The 15,187-nt window shown below is 39.7% G+C and overlaps 3 protein-coding genes across 3 annotated transcripts; 1 reads left to right on the top strand and 2 right to left on the bottom strand.

Annotated features, from left to right (window-relative positions):
- Window positions 1-5,104: 5,104 nt before the first annotated feature.
- On the top strand, window positions 5,105-7,165 carry LOC149613514 (uncharacterized). Its single transcript, XM_089858057.1, has 6 exons — window positions 5,105-5,121; window positions 5,180-5,589; window positions 5,652-5,969; window positions 6,028-6,540; window positions 6,607-6,888; window positions 6,969-7,165. The coding sequence occupies exons 1-6, from the start codon at window positions 5,105-5,107 to the stop codon at window positions 7,163-7,165; spliced, it is 1,737 nt and encodes a 578-aa protein (XP_089714183.1).
- Window positions 7,166-7,905: 740 nt separating this feature from the next.
- Window positions 7,906-9,243, bottom strand: LOC149613513 (uncharacterized protein F54H12.2-like). The gene has a single exon (XM_089858056.1). It carries the CDS (start codon window positions 9,241-9,243, stop codon window positions 7,906-7,908), a length of 1,338 nt encoding a protein of 445 aa, XP_089714182.1.
- A 3,620-nt stretch (window positions 9,244-12,863) lies between these two features.
- LOC149613512 (uncharacterized) lies at window positions 12,864-14,349 on the bottom strand. The gene is made up of 3 exons (XM_089858055.1): window positions 14,301-14,349; window positions 13,593-14,221; window positions 12,864-13,036 (listed from the first exon to the last, which is right to left on the bottom strand). The coding sequence occupies exons 2-3, from the start codon at window positions 14,218-14,220 to the stop codon at window positions 12,864-12,866; spliced, it is 801 nt and encodes a 266-aa protein (XP_089714181.1). The 5' UTR covers window position 14,221; window positions 14,301-14,349.
- Window positions 14,350-15,187: the final 838 nt, after the last annotated feature.

The raw sequence follows: 15,187 nt of genomic DNA, 5'->3' as shown, positions 1-15,187 counted from the left end.
CTCAGTCTGTTCTTCCTCCCAATGGTTTTTCTCTTACTTCCTGGTAGCATAGGAGCTTGGATAAAGAATTCACGTGAGGAAATTTGTTTTCACACTATAGGATAGGCAACTCCCCTATTTCTGACGACAGCTTATTTTGTATAATCTGATTCAGCTTGGGTTGTCAGCATGCGCAAAACTGGGTCTCTATGTAACGTGGCTTTGGGCGTGCTGACAAGAGACGAAGAAAATAATGATTTTTAGAACTTAAATATCCGCGAGTTTTAGCTCAAATGTATGGGCGGAAATTCTAGTAGGCTCCGAAAAAAGTTGATGTGCCTCGACTGTCGACTTCATAGTCGAGCCAGTGATTTTTAAAATTTCAAGTCATACTAATTTAGACTATTAGGGAAGGATGTTAGAGTTACTATTATAAATATTTATTACGTTTCTAAATCTTTTGGGAATCTTAAGAAATACTTTTCGCTATTTTTAATAGCACAACTTTCCTTGATAATGTTTGAAGGACCCACCAATTGATTACATACGACTATGCACGTATTTGAAACTAAAGCCTATAGGTCCGTGCACTTGAGATAAAAATCTCGCGGATATTTATAATCCTTTTTTTCTTCGTCTCTTGTCAGCACGCACAAAGCTACATAACATAGAGACCTAGCTTTGCGCGTGCTGGCAACCGAAGATGAAACAGAGTATATATAGAATAAGCTGCTAGTAGTACATATATGCCGTTCCCAGTGCAGGTACAGTGGAAGGCAGGGAGGATTGAGGATTGAGGATATGAGGATTGAGGATTGAGGATTGCAAGATGGCGGGTGAGAAAACGTATGCCTTTTTTGATTGACTCTCCCCTTTCTCAGACCTGCAAGTGGGTGTTTTTTGATTGACTCACCCCTCTCATCCCCGCACCTGCAAGGGGTGTTTTTGATTGACAGGTCAATGAAGCGTGTTCGATTCTCGGATGTAGAAGTACATACATTGGAGTATGAAGATAGAGTGAATTATGATTTAAGAAATAAACAGTATTTTAAAATTTTAATTAGATTAAAATTTGAACCATTAATTTCCCCGGTATTAATCAAATGGTTAAGGGGGTATGAAACTCCAGATGACGTTGGGGGGAAAATAAAGAATCCCCGTAAAAACCCAGCTCTACCGATTATTCTAGATCATTCCAGAAAATTTAAAATACCCCATAAAACCCAGGTTAACGTTGTTTAAGGCCATGACGTAAAATGTACAGTCAAAGTTGTAGATTGTTCGAGAATAATCTTTCCGAAAAAACCCACTGCGTAAACACCATTAATGTGCAGTCAAAGCTAGGATGATGATCTTATTAAATAGTATAAATAGCCAGGACCCTGAGTTAAACCATCATCACAATCTCTCTAAAGTCCGACGAGGAAGGAAGGACCATCCAACAAGTACAATGTAAGTATAATTTTTGTGGACTTGGTGTTTTTTAAAGTTAAAGTTTGGACCGTAGATATCAGTGTTAATGGGAGATCTTTTTACCCTTACCAAGGCTTAAGAAATCAGTCGTCGTAGACTTCGATTTTCTTGACGGGCGCGCTACAAGTGATGGACGGGAAAGAATCGCGAAGGAGGTGGCTGTAACCAGCGTGGAGAAAACCCAGAGAATTGGATCGTGGTCATTCATGGCGCCCTACCCCGAAAAAGAACTTACATACGACACTGTGCGTCAGAACAGGTGGCTTCGTAACAACCTGCACGGCATGGGATGGAATGATGGAGTAACGCCCTACGAAAAACTCGGGGAGTGCTACGACCGTGTATTCTGCAAAGGAGAGGAAAAATGTTTCTTTTTGTTGAACATTATTAATCGGGAAGTTATAGACTTGAATGGAGTAGGATGTCCCAAACCCAACGAAATCGACGATGATGGTCCGATGATTACATGCATGCTTAATCATAAAACTGTACGTAATAATAAGAAGTATTTATGCGCGCTATCTAAATGTATATTATTTTCCGAGTGGATTTATTATCACAAAGAAATTGTAAATAAAAATTTAGGAGACGAATAAAAATGAAATTAAAAATTGTAAGTTTTATTTTTTCATAGTTTTTTTTTCTTTATTTTATATTTTTTTCTAAATTTGATATGCTAATTCAAAGTGTTCACACACACTGCGGTTAACCGCAACACCGATGTGTTGAACTAACGCTCTATCGAGCTGGTTAGAGTTTTTTAACTCTTCCGGGGTTAGCCCTCCCAATCGGTTGCGGTTGTCCCGCATTCTCACAATCTGCGTGAATATGGCGTTTTGGACACTGTTAACAATAAATAAGAGGTAAATTTTTTTTAGTGGATATATGTGTATTGAAATTAATGTAAATAAAATTAAGTATTTTTTATGTAACATACCCATATCCATCGCAGTTTGGGGATGGTGATCCCCCGTCCGGGGTGGAGTACACCCCATTGGCATCCCTAGTCGGGCTAAGGGGGGGGGAATCCCAAAATGTATTAATAAATAATCTGAAACTTAGCTATATTTTCAATACACACCTGGGACGAATATACCCCGCTATTAGGTCCTCCAGGCTTGTTAATAGGGCCTGGACCGTGGGGGTGGCCATACTAGGTAATAGTAGGATTCGGACCGTATCCATGATGCTAAACGAAATTAATTAGCACTACTTATGGTGGGGTGTATAAATATGGATGTATTTACCGGTAGCCATCGCAGTTTATGTTTAGTACAATTTCTTCATTAAAACCCTCAAAATCACCGAGATCGGCGCTAATTATATAGAAGCTGACTTAATTATTGATACTAAACAACAATAATAGAAAAATTCACTTACATATCCCCCGGATGGAGAATTGGAAATGTGACGAGGGAATCAACACTTCTTCATCCTCATCCTCAACATTCTCAACAATGAAGTTAAAAACCTCCTCCTCTTCCTCATTATTTAAAATTATCCCATCTTCCATCTCAATTTGAAAGGGATGATTATCCGGTGCGTAGACCCAAGACATGTCCCCCATAGGGACGCGACCCAGAACCATTTTTAAATTAGTTTAAAAGTTTTTTTTAAAAAAAAAAATAATGAGACTCAACTTGCGTCTTGGACGGAAAAAATCGTTGTGAGTAGAATATTGAAAATTGCCCCTGTACCCACGACCTGTTGAAATGGTAATTATTCAGTTAAATATAATTTGTCATCCCCTGTAAAGCCCCTCACCCTCCGCAAATTGATGTACAGGGTGTAGGTACCCACCAGGGGTTTAGTTGCGTTAGTCGTAAAACTCGACATTTGAATTGGTGTAGGAATTAATTCCTAATTTATATGTAGAAAATGCGCCAATACCAGATGAGACGTTATCTACCCAAGATATCGAAGGACTTGATGCGTTTATAAAGATGTGGGAGGATAGGCAAAATCTAGATGGTAGAGGTAGGGAAAATGAAGATGGTGACGTTTTGCTCTCGCAAGATGACGTCGGATTAAATGAATTGATGGAAAACTGGGAAGCCGAACAAAACGCGGTAGAACAACCCGGGAGTGAACAACCGGACATTGAGGAGATTAACGCGCTCGATAACGCGATTTTCCCGGCCAGAATCACCGCACCTGACGGTGTAACGGACCCGATTTTATTCATCAATAAACACAGGGGAAAACTAGAATCGTATCTCAGAAACAAATTGAGTGTTAAAAAGGGGATTAAATGGTATTTAACGGTTCGCGCGCGGTATACACGTGAACTTGGGAATACAGGTGCTGAAACCGAAATTAGCCCATATTTCCGAGGATTTACGCATGCCACATTGGCACCGGAAGTTATCCCACAACAAATCGACTCGAGTCGAGATAAAATTGCCGAGAGTATGATTAGCTTCGAAGCTATGGGAAGTGGGTGGGTTTTAAACCGAATAATATTTATACAAATCAACATTATCCAGTATTTACCCCTAGTCGGTGGAACATATTTTCAATTACCACCCGTGATTGAAAATAAAAAGGCAACGGTGAATGTTAACCCGGAAGATCCAACTGACAATAAGTGTTTCTTGTGGTCGATAATCGCAAAACGCCACCCGGCTTTAATCACCCCAAGTCGTGTAACACATTATAGGCCGTACGAGAACGAACTCGATTTGTGTGGAATCACTTTCCCTTTTGAATTAGATACGTTTAGACTTAAACGGTTTGAGGAGGTGAATAATTTATCTGTGAATATTTTCGCGTACGAAAAAGGATATTTCCCGCGCTAAGTTAGCGAAAATAAAGTGCACGAATCGAGACAAATTGATCTTCTCTTGGTTTCCAATGGGAAGTCAAAACACTACGTGTTAATTCGCCACCTTAGCCGATTGTTTAACGGTTTCACGAAACATTGTCACCAATCATTCTACTGCCGATACTGTTTGAAAAGAAGCGCCACCGAAACAGTTCACAATAATCACGCGCGTGAATGTAGGGTACACAACCCGCAACGTGTGATTATGCCGCATAGTGAACCTATATTGAAATTTAAAAACTTTGGATGGAATCAAATGGTAATTTACTAAATATAACCAAGTGCAAGACAAAATTATAATGTTTCATTACATCGATATAGGTTCCATACATTATTGTGGCCTATTTCGAATCGATTCTCGCGAAGGTGTCAACATGTTTGCCAGATACGTCACTATCATCGACAACTACTTTGGCGCTGCATAAGGCGTGTGGTTTTTCATACGCAATAGTTGGACCAACCGGTAAATTCTAGACCCCTCCACCAAACGGATTAACCGGTTATCTTACAAATATCCATACTATCATAGGAAACCTTGTTAAACACGAGGTATACAGAGGGGTTGACGGAGCGATGAAATTTTTGAAAATGCTGTTGGACGAATATGACATCATTGTTGAAAAACTGAAGGAGAACATACCAATGCAATTAACAGCAGCCGAGGAAGTTTCACACGAAGCTGCGACTCGTTGTTACGTATGTGAAGAATCCTTCACGGCTACTACAATCAAAACACGCGACCATGACCACTACACTGGAAAATATAGAGGGGGTGCGTGTCAATGCTGCAATTTGAAATAAAAAGCACCCAAATTCATTCCAGTCGTGATGCACAATCTCAGCAGGTAATTTAAATAGTCATGTCTAATTAGACTTGATTATTAACTATCAATCACCGGATAGGTACGATGCGCATCTAATTATGCAGCAAATTGCGGTGACTCGTAACAAAAGGATTGACTGTATAGCAACCAATTGTGAGACATACATTTCATTCACACTGGGAAATCTGCGCTTCGTGGATAGTATCCGATTCCTGCCTGCATCTCTCGAATCGTTGGTTTCAAATGTTGCGAAAGGAGGATCAGAGAAATTTCCGCTCCTAAACACAGTTTTCAATCAGACCGAAGTCAAGCTACTTCTTCGGAAAGGTGTATACCCATACACTTACATGGATTCTGAGAAACGCTTCTCTGAAAAGCAACTACCATCAATTGAGAGTTTCCACAACGATCTCACGGATGAGCCACTCAAACCGGATGATTACGCCCACGCTCAAAACGTATGGCAATCATTCAACATTCAGAATTTGGGTATGATCATGATAACACACACTCGAGATGAATAATTACCAATATCAGTATTGTTTTTAAAGGAGGGTACCACGATTTGTATGTCCTGTCCGATACACTACTCCTAGCGGATGTTTTCCAAAACTTCCGCAAAATGTGCATGACGTACTATCGTCTAGACCCTGCACACTCATATACATTACCTGGTTTTGCCTGGCAAGCCGCGCTATGTATGACAAAGGTACACCTAGACTTGCTATTGGATGAGAACATGCACCTCTTCATCGAAAAGGGGATTAGGGGAGGGGTATCCATGATAAGTCATCGCTTCGCGGCGGCGAACAACAGATATCTAGATAATTACGACGCATCAAAACCGGAAAGTTACATCTGTTATCCAGGTAGGATATACAAGTTATCCTGAGCTCATTTTCAAATACTAACAATCAATTACAATAGATTGCAACAACCTTTATGGGACGGTCATGTGTGACGCTATGCCCATGAGAAATTTCCGGTGGGAGGAACCCAACCCCAACTCCGAGCGAGAGATTCTTAGTTGTCCAGACGACTCACCGGTGGGTCATATCATGGAAGTGGATATGGAGTACCCTGAAACACTACATCATGAACATAACTGCTACCCGCTGGCTCCAGAATCCATGTCAATAAAACCGGAATTCCTCTCGGAATACTCCAAGAACCAGATGAATTTGTTGAACATCAAAATCAAGGAATCCTTACCCAAATTAGTCCCCAACCTCTTTAACAAAGAACGATACATAGTTCATTATCGCAATTTAAAATATTACGTGTCAATGGGGCTGAAAATCACCCATATTCACCGCATATTGAAATTTGAACAAGGGGCGTGGTTGAAACCATACATTAACTTCAACACGGAGAAGAGAACGAAGGCGACCGATGATTTCGAGAAGGATCTCTTCAAATTGATGAACAATGCGGTGTTTGGTGTGTAATTATAAATTAGAATAATAATAAAAAAAATAGGATTAATTATGATTTCCTTTCCCCAAGGCAAAACCATGGAGAACCTTCGGAATCGCCAGGATTTCAAGCTCGTGACCACTCCCGAAAAGGCCGTCAAAAAAGCTAGTTCACCGGCCTTCGAACGGTTTACAATTTTCCACAATGAACTAGTTGGAATTCATTCCGCCAAGAAGAAGTTGGTGTTAAACCGACCGATATACACGGGCTTCGCCATCTTGGATCTATCAAAACTCCTGATGTACCAGTTCCACTACGACGTAATTAGAAAGGAGTATGGTGACAAGGCTAAACTCCTCTTCACTGATACTGGTAAGTTTTACGTCCTTATATATCATTTACTTTAGCATAACATTTACATTAACATTTGCGGACATTACATATAATTACAGACAGCCTCACGTATCACATTGAGACGGAGGATCTGTACGCGGACTTCGCCGCACAAGCGGACAAGTACGACTTTTCGGGATACCCACGTGACCATCAACTTCACAGTGACATTAACAAGAAAAGACTAGGGAAGTTTAAAGATGAGCTGGACAGCACCCCAATCGAGGAGTTCTGTGGGCTGAGACCCAAAATGTAAAGCATTTTGTCGGCCAAAGGGGAGAAGAAGACGTGCAAGGGAGTTTGAAAGCGCGTCGTGCAGAAACGCGTCCGGCACGCGCATTACCGCGAGTGTCTCTTCAACCGCGAGCTGACCACCGCGGAAATGGTTAGAATCGTGAGTGATAAGCACCTTTTAAAAACTGTAAAACAAACCAAACTATGTTTAAACCCATGTGACGATAAGCGTCATATTTTAAATGATGGTATTACCACACTAGCCCACGGGCATAAAAATACAAAATGAAGAGAAAAATTATGACAAATTTTTTGAGTAATTCTTATACATATATTCGGAAATCATACGATCATTAACATTTTTATTTTTAGTAAATCGTTTTATTATATCAAACATTTTAACTCCCCTACATCTATACAATGAAAAGTAAACGCAATACCCGCCACAAGTTTGACTTAATTCACCCTGTAGTTGGCATGAATTAAACGTAACAGTTAGGCTGTTTCGCTCTACAAAATCATTAAATTTAAATAAATCCGGAGGATTTCCATAGCTTTCAAAGAATTCAGTGTTCTTTTTCCTCGAAATGTATATAGTCGTCCAATGTTCTCCTCCCCCTTTAGACGTATCAGTGTTCACAATAAATAGCGATGGAAACGTTTTAACAGTTAGTGGTAGTTTATCCGCCGGAAATATTCCCCGGAACAAATTTCTAGTGTATGGATCGCGCCTTAATATTCTCTCAAGTTGTCGAGAGTCCATTATGAGCTTTGATCGAATAAAACGGCTCGGTTTTTGTCAATTTCAATCAAAGATTGGAATTCGGAATAGTAAACGACGGCAATTGTAGCCGGTAGCGCTTCGGCAAATATTAACTCCAATCGGACACTACCGTTCTTTATAAAGTTGAAACTTTCAGTCGAACTACCATTCAGGTCGGGGGTCAAGTCGAATACGAAAAGAGCATTACCATTGGCGAACTCGTCACGGTCAATGAAATTACCCTCGTCGATATTCCATTGTCCGGTTTGAAGAAAGAGATTGGCGTACGATCTCATACATAGGTTATCCTTAAAGTTGGGGCTTAAGGGTTTATGGGGTACGCTAACCCCATCAACGGATAAGGTGATTTGAGTCACCGCTTCATTTTTAAAATTAAAAGGCGACATTTTATAATCACCCAAAAACGCGTTCTGGTCTACAAATCCAATTACAACTTTATTCGGTTGTTGACCGCTAAATAAATTGTCTTTGACTGCTATTTTACTTCCTTGAGATATGGAAAACGTATTACATTCCGTACGTGTTATGGGGTATTTCATCGTGGCCAATTCCAGGGTTTTGGCGTGTGATATCATAATCTCGGGGGTTAGTTTAACTCTTCTTATGAATAACGAAGCGTGGGTAAATATAACTTTCGCTTTATTTCCATCCGCATGTAAGCAGAATTCGTTGGGACTTTTGATAAATTTAAAATTCACATCGACCAGATTGGGGATAATGCGATTTTGCTGACATATATCGGCGTGTACGACGCCAACCAAGTCTATAACCCCATTTTGGGCGAATTCACTCCGTTTCAAAAACCCTTCATTTTCGGAAAAGTCGTCAAAATGTCCCGCCGTATCTTTGTAGAATAGTGCCCCGGTCAAAAAACTCTTTTTCGCTGGACCACCAAATGTCAATAGCGTTTGAATCATGCTCTTGTATGCGTATTGTTGAGGACATGATGTAACTGATCTATCATTCAACGATACGTGTAGTTCACTAAAAAGACTGGAGAGTAATAGGTTTTCGGGTCCAACTTTATCCGCCTGAGTAGTTATATCACCATTCGCATCGTACACAGCGGCTTTAGGTAGAGACCCATCAGCTTTAACTACTTTTACTTGTAAATGCAGGAGCGTGTTTTTCAAGTCCATGTATGTCTCGGAGTTCCCGGTGACGGGAAATATAATAGCCTGATTTTCATCCACATTGGAGGTAGAGTTATACTCCACCCATTGACTTCCTACTATCCCAGTTTGGGTATAGGGTACGTGAAAAACATTTAGTTCCGAGCTGACGCTGTTCATAGAGTTTGGGTGTGCGAGCGACATTATGAAAATATATCCGGGTGTAAAGATGACGACCTTCTCTTCTTCTTAGCTCGAACAGAACTGATGATGGGTGACACTTTTCGTTTCCTTTTACGTCCGTTTCCAGTTAGCTTGGTCACTTCTTCGGCGGCCCTTCTCAATGTTTCCTTACCCGCTTCTTTACCCCTAGCTCTCAATGCTTGTTTAATGGGTACACCGCTTGTATAATCCGTCGCAATTTTCGCGCCAGTGTTTAAAAACTTTCGACCTAGGAACGTGGCACCCCTTTTAAGTAATGGCATGGCCGATCTGAACGCCGAGGAGATGATTGACCCCAGGCCATAACCACGTTGCACGGCCAAACCTCTATATACTGGGATGGATCCATGTCCAATTTGATTTAGATAATAGTCCTCATAATCCTTAACAGAAACGTGACCCGTATTATATGGAGACATCCTTACACTTTGACAATCACGTCATAAATGGGGCGGAGATTGAATTCAACGTAGTTCTTATAACAAGTGCCAAGTTCTTCTGGGCCTGAAATGTAGAGTGACGTGAACTTTCCCACGTTCGAACTTAACCGGTTTACCCATTTCACTCATAATGTTTATTTCAATTGTTTGGAAGTTGTTTTTCGCTATGGGCATGTAATGGGGTTTAGCAAACTCTTTTTCCACCGTGTCACCATCTTTCCCGTTGATACTTATAATTCTTAAGAGAGGGAGGTCAGAGTCTCCTACCGATCGAGACTGAATTATATCAGAGTATACGAATAAGGAGTGCATTCCAGCATCCATATCACAACTGAATGGGGCCGTCATAGAGGCGACCACAGTGAAGTCTTTTCTGGAATTCCTCGTGAACCCTAATATAATGGCAATTTCGCTTGGGATATAAAGTTGGTTCGTCCCTTTTAACTCAACCATCACCCGTCGATTTGGTTTGTTGTATGAAAACTCAACCCTAGATTTTATTTTTTCAGTAGCACCAGCATCGTCGTCGGCTGACAATATTTCGAGTAATTCCTCTACAGAACCGTAATATCCGGGAGGTATAATTATCGATATACCCCGGTTTGCATTCACTCCGTTAATTGTCTGTCCACTTTCACCAAAACCAGATCCCTTTTCTGGGAATTCATCCATTGCATCCGAAGCAACACCTACGAACGAATTATCCCAAATGCGAACTGCGCATTCCCTTTTTACATTATTCCAAGTTCTAGGATAGCTTATTTCAGCCAGAGCAACCTCGTGAGATCCCTCTAGAATTATAGGTTCTGGTAGATACGTTCTGAACTTGCTTATAGTATTTCCTTTGAAATATTGCGTTGACGAGTCAGAGGGTAGTGTGATGTAGAAACTCATTTTACGTCGATTTCTTGCACCCAGGAATCAAATTCGGAACTATACCCTCTCCAGCGTACGAGGAGTTCTTTAGTACCGTCAGGTTTTTTACGTTTTCGTAATACTTTTTCAATTTTAAATTTACAGTTTTCTAGGTCCTTGCCAACTCTCTGTATTTCCTCTTTGTAGAACACACCGGAAATGAGATCGGAGTTCAAATCCTTCAGTTTATATACCGGTGGATCTCTCGGGATTCGTTCTGTTACTTTGAATAGTTCTTCGGTATAATTGGCCAAATACCCTTTTTCAAACGTTCTTTTATTTTTGCTAATTCTAACTAAATCATCAATTTCAAAGGGGTATGAAACTGGCGGCGAAAAGTTTACTTTTCCGTACAAATTTAACCAGATTTCTTTCGAATTTTCCTCTGTCACTTCAGTGGGTTTGCATTTAATTGATTTGTGGTAGTTGTTATTATACGATTCCAATAAGTCGGGTAATACTTCAATGTATTTGTAGGTGTCGTTTTGCGTAAAATATCGGTACATTCGCTCCTTCAAGGTTCGATTAAATCGTTCAACTATACTGCATTTCACTTCCGAGTGTGTGGCGAAAAACTTGATATCCAAACGTTTCAATTCACTTTGCAGTTCTTTATTTAGAAATTCATTCCCATGATCCGACTGAACAATCTTGGGTTTTCTACTAAACTCTAAAACGGATCTAAACGCCGCAACCATCGTAGGTCCTTTCTTGTCTTTAATAGCGACGGCGAAAGCAAATTTACTGAATACGTCAATACAGCACAGTAGAAATCTATATCCGTCATTATGACGCTTAATGTTTTGCATGTCTGCCAGATCAAGTTGCCATTGTTCATCTATACCGTACACAATAGTCTTGTTCCTTCTGAAGTTGTGCCTCGCGGGTTTGTGTAGCGTGTACGTATCTTGACGTTGTAGGAACTCAATAACATCATTTAAGGCAACGTTAATCCCCTTTTCCCTCGCAGCCCTATATAGTCCTTGTACACCTCCGAAACTCCCCGGATCTTTTTCATTGAAGTATATTTCTTCTAGTTTATCCATTAGTCGTGCAGTTTAAGGTTTTTTGAGTATACCAATAAGCGAAATCAGATAACTCGATAATTATAATAAGAAATAATATCAAAAACGCCGTAATAACTTTGGGATTATTTAAAAATGAAACGGACAGGGAGGCTAGAAGCCCTGTGGGAGAAGGGTCGTTACATCCTTCCATGATAACGTGTAAGTAATTTGTGAAAGAAATGAAACGTGATATTGATATATATTCTTTTTATTTCAAGTTTATCCAGGTGCGGAGACCATTACCGTAGTGTGAATCCGGGGTTGGGGGATAATAATCAATTTTCGGTAATTCGCTTTTAGATACATCGAGATAGGTATTTGGTACAACACTCGTAGAGTCTCCAAATGGGAATTTGTTTCTCACGATAGTTTTTGGTACATTTTCTTTTATTAACATTTCGTAAAACTGATTTATTCCAACGACAGTGTGTTTCGGTTTACTTTTATAACCTTTAACGGATTCGTGTAAAATATCCATAATATTCGACCCGACGATTGGTTGCCCCCTGTATATGAGTTCCCCGTTGGGAGACCAGTTAATCTTGGAGTTGATATCAATCCACTTGTATAAGGCAATGGCTGGTTTGAGGTGTGAATCTGGTATTGTCATGGCTATTTCAGAATACCAATCTTTCTTTTTCTGTTGTTTAACAGGTTTCTTCTTTTTTCTTTTGTTAATAGCACTCGTTAGTAAATGATTGTACATGTTAACTTTTTGCGTCTGGTTCAATTTGTTGTCTACCAAAACAGTCTTCGTATCCAAATTTTCACTATGTTCAACTTTTGGTTGCGAGTTTAATCGGCGGTAAACCTCTTCAGGTACCAATATCATCTTTCTAGCCATTTTTAATTGCTCTGCTTATAGCTGCACCAGCAGCAGTGCTAACAAGTGATAAGAGGGGTGCTAACAAAAGAGGTAAAAAACCACCTTTTTGAATAAGGATCTTTTTTCGTTTTGCTACAGTGCCTTGTTTAGATAACTTCCGTAACATTAGACAGTGCTTCTTCAATCGTTTCTTCTGGTCATCTGATAACTTCACGTTACCGCGTAGGACATTTATACAACATTCCACTATGGCCTTGATAGAGTCATTACTAGCGTGTTTGATAGCGTATTTTCTCTGACACGCATTACAAGTAGTCAGATACTTTAAGAAATGTTGATGCGTATGCACTCTTTTCATTTTGGAATATAGACTGCGGCTTCTTCGCCCGGTATGAGTCCCGTCCGTAGTCTATGATCATCTGACGTCGTTGGCTTTAAATCAACCCATAAATACCCAAAATCTCTAGCGATTGCCTGATGGAACGCGTCGATAACGTATTTACTATTAGTGGGACAAATCTGTTTGGCTAAATGAAATATAGCCGATTTATCTCGAGGAGATTTGAATATTATCAAGTAGTGGGCTTTTAAATTTAATGTTCTAATTTCCTTCCCGGGGTAATATAAATTTTGCATCAAAATAAAAACAGAGGTGTTTTTATGGTGCGAACCCCGTATGAATAAATTAGTTACATCCTTGTTATTAGATATTTCACAAAGTAAATCATCAAGTATAACAAAATTCTTGATATTGGGGTCTAATATATTCACATTTAATATACCTTCGTGAAATTCTACAGAAGGTGTGTGATCTAATACCGAATTTAATAATTTCGGTTGATATTCAGTGTAACACCATATTATCCTATCTGGAGGGGGTGATATACATATATCTTTATACTTTATAAGGTTAGCTACAAAGTATGATTTTCCCGATTGTGTCGCCCCGGCTATGAGACCATTAAATGGGTGTTGTAAGCTGAAGTCCATTTTAAGGAATGAATCACTTTTTCAGAATCAAGTTGTTTTTTATTCACAAATATTCTTTGGCATTACATACGATTTGACCAATCATAGACTTACAAAATTTGTCACTTAAAAAAGTGCTTAGGGTAAATATCTTATAAATTTCAACATAATCAAGATTACTTATCGCGGTGTCAAAGTTCATTGAAACACGCATTTCCCACCCATTCAAACAATCGTGTTGAGTTTGAGAGGGGTGATCAATACTACATCCGTAACAACATTTACGGATGTTTGATTTCAATTGTTCTACAATACAATTTTTTAATAACACACGTACTCGACTCGCCTCGTTAAGAAAAGTGACTACGTCTTTATACGTATCCATTAACGTCTTGGCAAGGTAGTGTCCAACGGCGAATCCCTTCTTTGTTGGGAAGAACTTGCCGTACATAGCACCTGTTCCAGGGTATAGTTCCCTGATGTCTATAATCTTACGGTCTCGATATGTTCGCAACTCCACACGCTTCGTTTCAGAACCGGTAAAGAACCATGATGTCTCCGGAGCGTCGTCGGTTTCGAAGAACTTGAATATTTCATCCTTCCTAGCGTATAGCTCGTGGAAATCGGACTGGTGAAGTATGAGTCCCGTAGAACTGTCTTTGAACCCTAGTCGTACGTCTAACTTCGGGGTAACCTCAATTACTTTCTCATCTGATAGGGGAAATAGCACTACGGCAGACATTCTGTCAAGTAGAAAAAACTAAGTTTTACATCCAAACTTTAACTTTAAAAAACACCAAGTCCACAAAAATTTATACTTACATTGTACTTGGTGGCTTTTCCTTCCTTCCTCGTCGGACTTTAGAGAGATTGTGATGGTGGTTTAACTCAGGGTCCTGGCTATTTATACTATTAATAAGATCATCATCCTAGCTTTGACTGTACATTGATAGTGGGTTTTTTCGGGAAGATTATTCTCGAACAATCTACAACTTTGACTGTACATTTTACGTCATGGCCTTAAACAACGTTAACTTGGGTTTTACGGGGAATTTTAATTTTTCTAGAATGATCTAGAAGAATCGGTAGAGCTGGGTTTTTACGGGTATTCTTTATTTTCCCCCAACGTCATCTGGAGTTTCATACCCCCTTAACCATTTGATTAATACGGGCGAAATTAATGGTTCAAATTTTAATCTAATTAACATATTAAAATACAGTTTATTTCTTAAATCGTAATTCACCCTATCTTCATACTCCAATGTATGTACTTCTACATCCGAGAATCGAACACGCTTCATTGACCTGTCAATCAAAAACACCCCTTGCAGGTGCGATAGAGGGGTGAGTCAATCAAAAAGACATAACCGCCCACTTTAAAGTTTCTTATACGATTCTCTCCATCTTAACCATTTTCTCATCCACCATCTTGTTTCTCACTCCTCCACCTCAGCGCCTCCTCCTCCTCCTCCTCCTCCTCCTCAACGCCTCCTCCTCCCCTGCCTTCCACTGTACCTGTGCCAATATCGGCACGAAGACCCTACTCCCCAAAATTTTGTCGAGCTGTTAAATGATGATGTAAACAGTCATCCGTATTTAAAAGGCAAATTATCTTTTAAATTAGTGAATAAATATAAAGACGGGGCCCTAGGAAAACAGTTAGATACAAACTTTCCCGTTTACCTGCAAGTTTTAGGAGAGGAAAACAT

This window comes from Phalangium opilio, unplaced genomic scaffold (genome assembly GCF_054372755.1).
Source record: "Phalangium opilio isolate 3A_F unplaced genomic scaffold, DU_Popi_V2 ptg000230l_1, whole genome shotgun sequence".
NCBI lineage: Eukaryota > Metazoa > Arthropoda > Arachnida > Opiliones > Phalangiidae > Phalangium > Phalangium opilio.
This window is presented reverse-complemented; position numbering and strand designations above follow the sequence as displayed.

Bases quoted from the DNA above. Each gene is read 5' to 3' on its own strand.
- LOC149613513 (XM_089858056.1), bottom strand. From the start codon at position 9,243: ATGTCGCTCGCACACCCAAACTCTATGAACAGCGTCAGCTCGGAACTA.
- LOC149613514 (XM_089858057.1), top strand. The intron at 5,970-6,027 runs GTAGGATATACA...CAATTACAATAG, and splicing joins AAGTTACATCTGTTATCCAG to ATTGCAACAACCTTTATGGG. The intron at 6,889-6,968 runs GTAAGTTTTACG...ATATAATTACAG, and splicing joins ACTCCTCTTCACTGATACTG to ACAGCCTCACGTATCACATT.
- LOC149613512 (XM_089858055.1), bottom strand. From the start codon at position 14,220: ATGTCTGCCGTAGTGCTATTTCCCCTATCAGATGAGAAAGTAATTGAG. The intron at 13,037-13,592 runs GTAAGTCTATGA...TATTTCATTTAG, and splicing joins TTTTTTAAGTGACAAATTTT to CCAAACAGATTTGTCCCACT.